This window comes from Malaclemys terrapin, chromosome 1, assembly GCF_027887155.1.
Source record: "Malaclemys terrapin pileata isolate rMalTer1 chromosome 1, rMalTer1.hap1, whole genome shotgun sequence".
In the NCBI taxonomy this organism is placed as follows: domain Eukaryota; kingdom Metazoa; phylum Chordata; order Testudines; family Emydidae; genus Malaclemys; species Malaclemys terrapin.
Window position 1 is genome coordinate 354,838,965 of NC_071505.1, and position 12,484 is coordinate 354,851,448.

At 44.9% G+C, this 12,484-nt stretch overlaps 1 protein-coding gene across 1 annotated transcript; it reads right to left on the bottom strand.

The window, feature by feature from the left end:
• Positions 1–9,962: 9,962 nt before the first annotated feature.
• On the bottom strand, positions 9,963–10,910 carry LOC128848620 (olfactory receptor 52R1-like). The gene has a single exon (XM_054048655.1). The coding sequence runs from the start codon at positions 10,908–10,910 to the stop codon at positions 9,963–9,965; it is 948 nt and encodes a 315-aa protein (XP_053904630.1).
• Between the last annotated feature and the right edge of the window lie 1,574 nt (positions 10,911–12,484).

Genomic DNA, 12,484 nt, shown 5'->3' on the forward strand with positions numbered 1-12,484 from the left:
TGCTTTTCTGGAAGATCTGCTTGAGGGCTTGTCTACACTTAAAACACTACAGCGATGCTGCCGTATTGCTTCAGTGTAGACACTACTTACACCGACGGCAGGGGTTCTCTCATCTACATAGGTAGCCCACCTCCCCAAGAGGTGTTAACTAGGTCAATGGAAGAATTCTTCCGTCAACCTCATATTGTCTACTAGGTTGATATAGCGACATCTCTCTGGGGTGTGGATTTTCTTGCTATTGCACAGGAAGAAAATGCAGTTGTGGGTTGCATGAACAAAGGCAGAGCATGCAAGTCACCGGAGGTGATAGTATTCCTCTACTCCATGCTGGTTAGGCCTCTGCTGGAGCATCGTGTCGAGTTTGGGTCATCAGTGTATGGGAAGGATGTAGAGAAACTGGAAAGGATCCAGAGGCGACAGACAAAGAGGATCTAAGGGATGGAATGCAAACCATACAAGCAAAGGCTGAAGGAACTGGGTGTGTTTATTTGAAAAAGAGAAGATTGAGCCGGGACATGACAATGGTCTTCAGCTACTTGAAAAGCTGCCATAAAAAAGATGGAGAAAAGTTGATCTGTCTCACCAGAGCCGGTTAAGGCTGTCTGACACCTTCAATTAGGAGACCTGATTTTCAGTTGCTTATAAGTTTGCCAAATTTTAAGCATTTGGACTGAAGTTTCCCATGCTGGGTGTCTGCTTCTGGCTGAATTGTTTTTTTGAAAGTTTCAATCATAATAGTTCAGCCGACTTCTCGAATGAAGTGAGGAGAGAACGTCTTGTCTTGCCCATGTTGAAAAATTCTTATAATTGTTCCAGTGAGGAGCCCTAGCACCTCCATGTTTTCCAGTAGATAAAAGTGAGGTAACAGCCCCCCATTAACAACCAGAGCCATGAAATGCAAGAGTCTGAGCATTAACACACAGCTGAGTCCTGAGGTCTTTAATCAGTTTCTACTCCAAGGGGAGTTTTGTTTCAGTGGGGCCTGAGCAAACTAAGGGCCATGACCTCAACCTTGTATTGTCCATCAACAAAATGGACAACAAAATGATTAGGGGACTGGAGCACATGACTTATGAGGAGAGGCTGAGGGAACTGGGCTTGTTTAGTCTGCAGAAGAGAAGAATGAGGGGGGATTTGATAGCTGCTTTCAACTACCTGAAAGGGGGTTCCAAAGAGGATGGATCTAGACTGTTCTCAGGGGTACCTGATGACAGAACAAGGAATAATGGTCTCAAGTTGCAGTGGGGGAGGTTTAGGTTGGATATTAGGAAAAACTTTTTCACTAGGAGGGTGGTGAAACACTGGAATGGGTTACCTAGGGAGGTGGTGGAGTCTCCTTCCTTGGAGGTTTTTAAGGCCCGGCTTGACAAAGCCCTGTCTGGGATGATTTAGCCGGGAATTGGTCCTGCTTTGAGCAGGGGGTTGGACTAGATGACCTCCTGAGGTCCCTTCTAACCCTGATATTCTAGGATTCTATGATCTACTAACACCTTTCCTCCTGAAGGATCCTCTGTGCCACTGACACTAGGAGATCGAGGCCCTGGGGCTGACCCCGATCACCCAGGGGGAGAACACCTCCTTGCTAAAGAGCCTCGATCTGGACGGCAGCTTGGTACACCGCCCCCTCCTCCTCTCTTCCCCTTACCCTAGGCTGCTGCCCCCATTCTTGACCTTGGGTGCCCCGGGCTTTGTCCATCTGCCCGGCGCAGACGGCACCTCTATCATGGCAGCTGAGACCCTGGTGGTGATGGTCGGTGCTGAGGGGCTGGGTCCCGACCCCTTGGGTTTTCCCTCTTCTGAGGCGGAGCTGCCTCCTCCCCTCCCAGTTGGGGACCCTATCGCAGATGCCACCAGGCCCGACGCCATAGTTGAAGGTGTTGAGTTCATTGTGGCACCCGGGCCCAGCATCATTGATGGCCCCCACCCCATCCCCATCCCCTTGGCTCCTGAACCCAGTTGAAAGGTGCTGCACACTGGCAGCTCAGCTGCCTGTATTTTTATTTGAATTAATTTTAACTAATTACTAATATTAATAATCCATTATTAATATTAATGGGTTTGGGTTTAGGCTCGCCAATCTGTTTGATCAGAAGAATAAAGTTCTTGTCCCAAATCAGGCTCCACAGAATTTACAGAGGACCCTCGGGGGTATGACAGGAAGCTCACACTCAGACAGATATAGTCGTAAAGACTTTTTATTAGAATCAATGAAATAGTAAGAAAAGGGTAAAACAGTTAGAGTTACAGAGTTACAATTGTATCACAGTTATTCAAGAGGTACATATGGTAATACAATGTTATCTGCTGCAAACTTCGGTTAATACTCACACCCTGTTTTGATAACCCGGTGTTGGAAGACACAGGACCTAGCCTCTGGTGGTTCCGGTTTCACACCTCTTACAGAGGCATGCAGAGGAAATTAATGCGAAGAGCTGTCAAAGCTACTTTAGAATTTACTCTCTAGCTTAACTAAAACAATCTAATGCACAAACTGAAAATAAAGTTTAGGGAGACCACGCTTAGCCAAGTCCCTTTTGAACTTAAAGTTTGAAAAGAAAATAAGTACGACCTATTACTTGTAAACAGCCGTCGTAGATGGATAGCATCAATACGTAGCTGAAGATGAAGATAGTGAAGAGGAGTGAAGAAGAGTGCAATAGCATCATAGATCACCTCTTTTATAAGGAATAAATGCTGGAAATCCTTCCTCCTATGCCCAAATTTCATTTCTCCCCCACAAAAATGTTAGGGTACACTTACCCCCCTAGGGTAATATGTATGTGCGTATGGATGACAGGTACGTGCGCACTTGTGGTGTACTTGTTAAGTCTGTGGGTACAACTCTGAAAAATCCCCTATGCCATTCTTCATTGTCTATTGGTCTAGGTAAAGGTCTTAGACAGAGGTGTAGGTACTTTATCTATTTGGATTTAGGATAAACAAGATAAAGGTCAACTTTACTTTCTGGGTAAAAGGGCCCATTATAGATATGCTAACTTTGCTTTACCGTAACATGCAGGTTTTTGGCCTGTAGGTCTCTTGCATTACAGCCAAACTTATTTTTTTAATATAAATCTATAACCCCATTACAATACATCAAATACTTAAACTTATAAGAAAAGATATATCTATGCAGGCAAGCAGATTAATCCTTAGGGCTACACAACGGTGCCCTTCTGCCTTTCCTCTCCACCCTGGGGAAACCCCTTTCTCTCATAAGCCCTCTCCCACTGGGCTGCAAGGACCCGCCCTCCGTCACGTTCTGTCCTTCCGCCGGCAGGTCCAAATCCAACTGCCTCCGGCGGTGCGTGATGGAGAGGCATTAGAGGGGTCCTTACAGGTGCCCCATCAGGGGGCCCATTAATGGGTGCACTATTCTTCTGGGGAGGCTCAGTGTTACGTCTTGTAACTGTGCCTTCTTGGGTCACAACCGAGAATGCCAAATTCAGTACAAACTGCTGAGAAATAGGGCAGATACACCACAAGGCAGGTGGCTAATCTCCATAGGATATACCAAACATATAATACCAGCAACAAAAGTGAACTTCTCTTTCACCACACTGGCTAACAAGAAGTCATAAAAGCAGTTTCCTCAGACATTCCAGTCCTTGTATTACTACCAAAAACACTAGACTTAGAGATGAGTCATTCTTTAAAACCAATCTCTTCAAATAAAACATTCTTCTGATCCCAAAGGACCAGCCACACACCCAGGTCAATATATAACTCAGATCTTACCCAAAAATTATGCTGATGCCAATCCGTTAGTATCAAAAATCTAAAGGTTTTTTTATAAAAAGAAAGAAAAGTGAGAGTTAAAATTGGTTAAAGGAATCAAATACATACAGTAATTGCAAAGTTCTTGCTTCAGGCTTATAGCAGTGATGGAATAAACTGCTGTGTTAAGTCAAGTCTCTGGCTGCCTCCAAATCCTTGGAAGGTCCTCAGTCCCTCGGTTAGAATGCTCCCTTTAGCATAAGTCCGTAATCCAGGGGTTTGAGCAGGAAAGAGGCAAAATGGAGGGGTTTCCAGGGCCTTTTATATCTTCTACCCTGTGGAGGGAATCCCATTGTTCGTACAGTGGAAAAGTACAGTAACAAGATGGTGGTTGGAGTCACATGGACAAGTCACATGTCCATGCGTTTCACCTAGTCATTGCAGGAATTCATGATCTATACCCCAGTCAGCACGTTTGAAGGACAGTCCATTCAGTGTAGATGGGCGTCTTCCAGGGTCTATTGTCAGTTAACTGTTACTTGATGGTGTCAAGTATCAGGGGGTAGCCGTGTTAGTCTGTATCTACAAAAACAACAAGGAGTCCGGTGGCACCTTAAAGACTAACAGATTTATTTGGGCCTAAGCTTTCGTGGGTAAAAACCTCACTTCTTCGGATGCATAGCTATCGTGAGTAAATAGCTATGCATCCGAAGAAGTGAGGTTTTTACTCACGAAAGCTTAGGCCCAAATAAATCTGTTAGTCTTTAAGGTGCCACCAGACTCCTTGTTGTTTTTGTTACTTGATGAGCCACTTAATTTGAATAGTCCCTTCAAGATGTGCTGGCAAACTTCCTTGTGGGCATTATCCCAGGAGAAAACACTTGAAATACAGGTATAGAGCCAATACTTATAACCTCAGAAACAAAAATGATACATGCATACAGATAGCATAATCATAACCAGCAAATCATAACCTTCTCATAGACATCTTACATGTCACGTTTTGTACAAGATTTTTGCACACATATAACAGTGGGTGAAACAATGATCTATATGCCTCCCCTATCCTTGGATCCATTGCCCCTGCCCTCAATCCCCGACCCTGCTGGCCAGCCCTCCACTTTGTAGACTGGGTGCTCATTCAGGGGAAGCATGGCACCTGAAAGCCACAGACTTGGCACCTCCCCCTCGACGCAGAGGAGGAGGAGGCTGTGACAGGTTTGACCCCCCCCATCTGGGATGTCACCTGATGTGCTGGGGTTCCATTAAGCTCACCCGTTCCACCAGCCTGGGCTTCCTCACCCTCTACTTGCTGTGCCAGGCCCTCAAGCTTTCTCTAGCACACACCCAGGTAAGGCCATACCCGCTGCAGACACCGACTGAAATCACCTCTGTGCGGGAGGGTTCAGCTCAGGACATTACCCAGCACTCACGGGCACGCCTCCTTCGGGGTGTAAACCCAAAATATATTCTCTTGCACTGTATAGAGAGATCTGTACAGCATGAGCTCATAAAATCGCCCCTTCCCTCAATGTAGACTGAGACGTGCAAAGCTTTTTACCCCTGCCCCAGATATGAATTGCACAAACTGGGGTTTGCAATAAACAAGAAATAAATTTATTAACTACAAGAGATAAATTGGAAGTGATGATAAGGGATAGCAAACAGAACAAAGCAAATCACTGGGCAAATAAAACAAAACAGGCCACCTAAGCTTAATTCACTAAAGAAAGAGGTTACAACATGTCATTTCTCACCCTAAATCTTGTTTTAGGCAAGTTGCAGAGTTTCTGTAGCTTAGAGTTGCAGGTATTTCTCTTCATGGGCTAGACCCATTTCAGCCTTAACTCAGCCCTCGTCTTTCCCCAGCTTAGTTCCTTGGTTTCTTCAGGTGTTTTCAGCAGTCTCCCTTCTTGGGCGGGGATGCAATGGAGAAGAGCCCTGATTGACTCACTTCCCAGCCTTGAGTAGAATTTGCGTGCGGTGGGAATCCTTTCTTTCCAGTGGAAAAATACCAGCAGTGTCCAAGGTGGTACTCCGTACCAGGTGACATCATCGGATGCCCCTGCAGTGTCAAAGCAACATCCCAGGAAGCTCCTCAGGAAGGTGGGAGATTAGAATCTTCAAAGTTTTATTGTCCTTCTTAAATGGCTCCTTCAGGCTGATTGCCTACTGTCTGGTGGGCATTCCCCCAAGTACACACACAGTTGGAATGGTTACAGAGTCAATACTCCTCACTTCAGATACAGAAAGGACAGATGCATACAAATTGGATAATCACATTTAGTAAATCGTAACCTTTCCAATGATACTTCACACGACCCAGCTTCCATGGAATAGCTCTCAGTTAGGCCATATCCATATCATAACAATATTTCTATGAAGTATATGGGGTGTAGCATCACACTGGGTGCTCGTTCAAGGGAAGTGTGGCACTCAAAAGTCACAGGATCGGCACCTCACCCTCAACGCGGATGGGGAGGATCTCCCCACAAGATAATGAGGGAGCCACGGCTTCTGAGACTTCCGCCGCACCCCCTGATACAGTCCAGCAGGCGGCTGGCTGCAGAGGCCATGGCAGCAGAAGGTAGCTGTATCACCCCCTCTCAGAGTCCCTTCCCGAGGAGGCCTCGGGTGGACCCCCCAGCCCCTTTGTCATCTGCACCCCCGTCAACGCCAAGGCAATTGCTACCTAGGTTGCTGGTGGGGAGGACTCTGGGGTAGTGGGAGTCCACCTTCAAGAAGAGGCCCTGGGTCTGACCTCAATCACCCAGGGGGAGAATGACTCCTTGCCAGAGGGCCTCGATCTGGGCACCGGCCTGGTATGCTGTCCCCTCCTCCTCTCTCCTCACGGGTAGGTAGGAGATGGGTTCTCTCAGTCATGACACGATACGCTGGGGAAGTCTTGGTGGGACAAACCCAAAGTTTCACAGCAAGATACCCTGTTTTTACAATGATTTTTTTCATTGGGACCAATGAGTTTTGCTGTAATCAATTGTTGTTTGATGAGTGCTTGTTTTTAAAAATTGCTTTTTTATTTTGTTTTTATCAAGTTTTTTAGGGAGTTACCCCCATGCTGGTTTTGATTACAGCTACTTTGACCCCATTGATAGGTACCTGTCTTATATTTAGAGTTGTGAATTTGCCTTTTTCTGACATTTCAATTGAGGTGTGTTGTAATTTTCTGGGGCCCTTGAGTCTGTCCTCGGTTCCTCCCTGGAACATCTGGTTCAGCGATGGCCTTTACATTTATTTTCTGACACACACATTCCTCATTCACACACAAAACAGAATTGATTTACACAGAACATTTAAATAGGAACATCAAATTGCAATGAAAGAGAAAATCAATTATTGCATTCTTTTACTTATTTTAAAATGCTAAACCTACAATGAAGTGGTCACCCTAAAAGGTCTATTACTGACTTGAAATCAGCTCAGATGCAGATTCTGGCTGATGCATCTTTACCAATGCCCACTAGGCCATTCCTTTCTGCTATTTAAAAAGGATGACTGGCAGGATATAATTAAATCATGCACCAATACATTTAATACATGCCACATTATTATTCTTTATTTTTATTTCAAATTATGTAAAGTACAAACAAAATCCTGCTACTACACTACCCCTCAGTACAAGGAGCATGAGCAAAGATTTCCTGAAAAGACCAAAGATATAAGGATACAGAGAGTTCATAAAATCTATTGTGAGTTAATAGGCTTAAAACATCTGCTCCGTGTGCAGTGTCAATCAAACAAATGAACAGAATGTTGAGAATCATTAAGAAAGGGATAGATAAGAAGACAGAAAATATCATATTGCCTCTATATAAATCCATGGTACGCCCATATCTTCAATACTGTGTGCAGAAAGGCACAAAGAGCAACAGAAATGATTAGGGGTATGGAACAGATTCTGTATGAGGAGAGATTAATAAGACTGGAACTTTTCAAGTTGGAAAGGAGACAACAAAGGGGGGCTATGATAGAGGTCTATAAAATCATGACTGGTGTGGAGAAAGTCAATAAGGACGTGTTATTTACTCCTTCTCATAACACACAAACTAGGGGTCACCCAATAGATTTCGTTGGCAGCAGATTTAAAACAAACAAAAAGAAGGATTTATTCACAGTCAACCTGTGGAACTCTTTGCCAGGGGAACGTTTGAAGGCCAAAACTATAACATGGTTCCAATAAGAACTAGATAAATTTATGGAGGGTAGGTCAATCGATAGCTATTATCCAGGATGGGCAGGAATAGTGTCCCTCGCCTCTGTTTGCCAGAAGCTGGGAGTGGGCAACAGCTTATGAATCACTTGATGGTTATCTGTTCTGTTCATTCTCTCTGGGGCACCTGGCATTGGCCACTGATGGAAAACAGGATAATGGTCTAGATGTATGTCCATTCTGATGTTCTTATAGAGCCCCCAGATGTATCTCCGCCCTCCCCCCACCACTGTAATGCACTAGACCCCACTCCCCTCCCAGAGCTGAGATAGAACTCAGGAGTTCTGATGGGGTGCGACGTTATTGACATAACCTGGGACCATATGGAACATGGTTGCAACCTAAAATCCTGTAGTGGCACCAAATCTTGTATAAAGGGGGTCAAATGAGGTGTCTAAGACAAGGTTTTGGTTTGCTGGTTATGATCATGCTGTCTATATGTGTGTATCAATTTTGTAGTTGAAGTTATGAATATTGGCTCTAAACTGTCTGTATTTCAAATTTATGCTATGCTTCTGGGTGACATCCCAGACAAGTTGGTGTTAGCTCTGCCTAGCGTGCTTGATGGCCCATTAAGGACCATCAGCTATACAATTGACCCATTGAGAGAAGGCAAATACACCTTGTAACTCAGCAAAGTGCAGGGACTTGCCCATGTGACTCCAGACTCCATTTTGCTGTAGTTTTCCACAGTAAGGACAAAGAGATGTTCTTACACCTGGAAAAGACTATAAAAGGCTGATGCCTCATCTCCATCTTGTCTTCAATCCTGCTTCTTACCTCTGGAGGGTCTTCGTTACAAATGGAAGCTCTACACAAAGGACTGATGACCCATCCCAGCTGGGGATGTTCCAGAGACTTGATTTGAACCTGCAGTTTATTCTATCGCTGCTACAAGCCTGAACCAAGAACTTTGCCATTACTGTATGTCATTGATTCCATTTAACCAATTCTAGCTCTCATCGCTATCTTTTTCCTTTCATGAATAAACCTTTAGATTTTAAATTCTAAAGGACTGGCAACAGCGTGATTTGTGGGTAAGATCTGATTTGTATATTGACCTGGGTCTGGGGCTTCGTCCTATGGGATGAGGGGAACCTTTTTCCTTTTACTGGGATATTGGTTTTCATAACCATTTGTCCCCATAACAAGTGGCACTGGTGGTGATACTGGGAAACTGGAGTGTCTAAGGGAATTGCTTGTGTGACTTGTGGTTAGCCAGTGGGGTGAGACAAAAGTCCTCTTTGGCTGGCAGGTTTGGTTTGCTTAGAGGTGGAAAAACCCCAGCCTTGGGCTGTAACTGCCCTGTTTAAGCAATTTGTCCGGAATTGGCACTCTCAGTTGGGTCCCCCCAGAACCAGCATCATTACATGGGGTCTCTCTCTCTCTCTTTCTGCTGAATTAGTAACAAAGTAAGAATATACATTAATGTTCTAAGTGACTGGGCACAAGATGTCAGAACATGTTAATATTAGAGCTGAGTGGGTCTATTATTTATTTTATTTTATTTGTTCATATCAGAATTAGATACAGAGCTCCTGTCAGCTAACTGCTAAGTTATCTGCAAAAAAAATACTGTTTTCAAGACCCTAAGTAGCCCTTGGAATCATGGTTAAAATTGCCACCCCCACCAAAATCTGAAATGATTCCCTTGTAGCGGGGTTGGGAGGTGGAAATGATCCCGCAAGTGACAGGGGGAGGGGAATAGAGGAGCAAGCAACAGGGGCGGGGCCTTGGGGGGAAGACGTAAAGCAGGAAAGGGGCCTTGCTAGAAGAGGTGAGGAAGGGGTGGGGTTTCGGGGTCCAGTTACAAGCAAGTAGACACGTGGCAACCCACTGAATTGTACATGGACCAATTCCCCAGTTTGTCACGCTGACACAGCACAGTAAGGTCAGGAAAGGATTTAATGTCTTTTTGACTGTCCAGTAAGTGATTCAGGGAAGAAGGCCCAGCACCATGTCACCAGCCAGCTCTGCACGGAGCTCGGTCTGAGAGCCAGAGCACCAGGAGGAAACTTTACATCCCTTTATGAGTAAGTAGCTGGAGCAGTCTCTCCCGGATCTGTTTGGTCCTCACCCCATAAATGATGGGGTGTAGCACAGGGGGCATGAGCAGGTACCCGTTGGCAATGAGAATGTGGAAATGCAGGGCCACATTCTGGCCAAACCGGTGCATGAGGAAAGACAAGAGACCTGGGATGTAAGAGGCTAAAGTGACACAGAGGTGGGAGCTGCAGGTCCCAAAGGTCTTGAGCCGGGCGTCCTTTGTGGGGAGGCTGAAGATGGCCCTGAGAATCCGGGTGTAGGTCACAGTGATAAAAATCATATCCAGACCAACCACCAAGAGTGCCACAAAGAGTCCATAGTAACTACTGACGCGGATGTCGGCACAGGCTAGCTTCATCACGGCCATGTGCTCACAGTACAAGTGGGGGATAATGTTGGTTCTGCAATATGGCCCTTGCCTCGCCAGGAAGGGAAAGGGCACTGCGAGCATCCCACCGCGCAGCACCACGGCCAGGCCGATCTTGGCCACCACATGGTTTGTCAGGATGGTGGAATGTCTCAGGGGATCACAGATGGCCACATAGCAATCCAAAGCCATGGCCACGAGGATCCCACAGTCCACCACTAACAAGCAGTGAACGAAGTACATCTGGGTGAGGCAGGCACTGAAACTGATCTCCCTGGAATTGAACCAGAAGATGCTCAGCATTTTGGGCAGGGTGGATGTAGACAGGACCAGGTCGCTGACGGCCATCATGAAGAGGAAATAATACATGGGCTCATGGAGGCTCGGCTCCCTCTTCACGATGAAAAGGATGGAAAAGTTCCCCAAGATGATTATGGCATACATGGTGCAGAAGGGGATGGAGATCCAGACATGGACCATCTCCAATCCAGGAATGCCCAGCAGGATGAAGGTGGAGGGGTTGGTGAAGTCGGTTGTGTTGGAATCTCCCATGGAGTAGGGGAGAAGGTTTCCAACTCTGAGGCAGAACGGTGTCTCCTGCATGTACCGTACTTTCCCCTGACTTCCTGTATGTGCCCAGGCTCTAGGGTGATGGTCGCAGTACAAATGCCTGGATGGAGAGACAATATTTATATGAGACACTGCATGCACTACTGGAGGCTGTTCTCATGGGTGAAGCAGATTGGTCGCTCTTCACACACTGAACAATGACATTTTCCTTATTCAGAGAAATGAATTATGAACAACTGACCCTACTAATGCCAATTCCATATTTGATGGTGCTCCATGCATCAATAATTCTTCATGTTGTGGTGTGGGAAACCTTAATAGGCACCAGCAGGAAACACAAGTGTGGATACTGGTTATCCATCATTGTTCCTTAATGCAATGAAAGTCAGGCTAGAGAGTCCATGCTGTAGGGAGCTTCCCATTCACCTGATTGCTCAAAATCTGAGATTGTAAAAAAAAAAAACCTTTGCCAAGACATGTGCCAGAGTGAAACATCCCAACTAGAACAGACCTCGGGGAAAAGACTTGAGTGTCACTGATAGCAGGTTAACAAAACACATGCTCATTTGCAGTAAGAAGAACAGGAGGACTTGTGGCATCTTAGAGACTAACAAATTTATTTGAGCATAAGCTTTTGTGGGCTACAGCCCACTTCTTCGGATGCATAGAATGGAACTTACAGCAAGAAGATATTTATACATACAGAGAAGATGAAAAGGTGGAAGTACCCATACCAACTGTAAGAGGCCAATCAGTTGAGATGAGCTATCATCAGTAGGAGAAAAAAACTTTTGAAGTGATAATCGAGATGACCCATAGAAGGTGTGAGGATACTTAACATGGGAAAATAGATTCAATTAGTGTAATGACCCAACCATTCCCAGTCTCTGTATAAACCTAAGTTAATTGTATCTAATTTGCATATTAATTCAAGTTCAGCAGTCTCTCTTTGGAGTCTGTTTGCAGTAGTGGCCAAATCAAAGACAATATTTGAATGCCTAACTAATGGGATGGAGAATAACCTGCTCTGGTCATGTGCTCAGTTTTGGTCACCCAGTCTCTAGAAAGGCTACAGCATTATAAAGGCGATTTCCGAGACAGGCTATGAGAATGGGGAAGGCTGTCATATGTGGACAAACTGATAAGTCTGGGACTGTTTAGTTTAGAGAAGAGACAAAGATGGGGGCAGTTGATAGAGGAGAGCAATATGAAGAATAGAACTGATTATATTCAATTGGACAAACAGAAAACGGTTCTCAACAAGTAATACCTATAGATACTTAGTGCTTCAAAAGGGCTATTTCCCCAAAGCTGAAGAAAATTATCAAGAAAACTGGTTGGGACAAAAATATTAGATAGAAACATGGGACTGAAACTTGAGAGTTCTTTAAGAAGAGTTTATTGGATAGCTAAAAAGTCACGATTCCACAGTCAAGGAAGTGGAAAACTTTGGCTAAAAACACAGTTCCGTTTCAAAGTTAAGGCAGGAATTATGTGGGGAAAAGCAATATATACAAATGGGAAAAAAGGGAAAATAGATAGCAAGCAATACAAAT

Excerpts from the sequence above, each read along its gene's own strand:
- LOC128848620 (XM_054048655.1), bottom strand. The coding sequence starts at position 10,910 with ATGGGAGATTCCAACACAACCGACTTCACCAACCCCTCCACCTTCATC.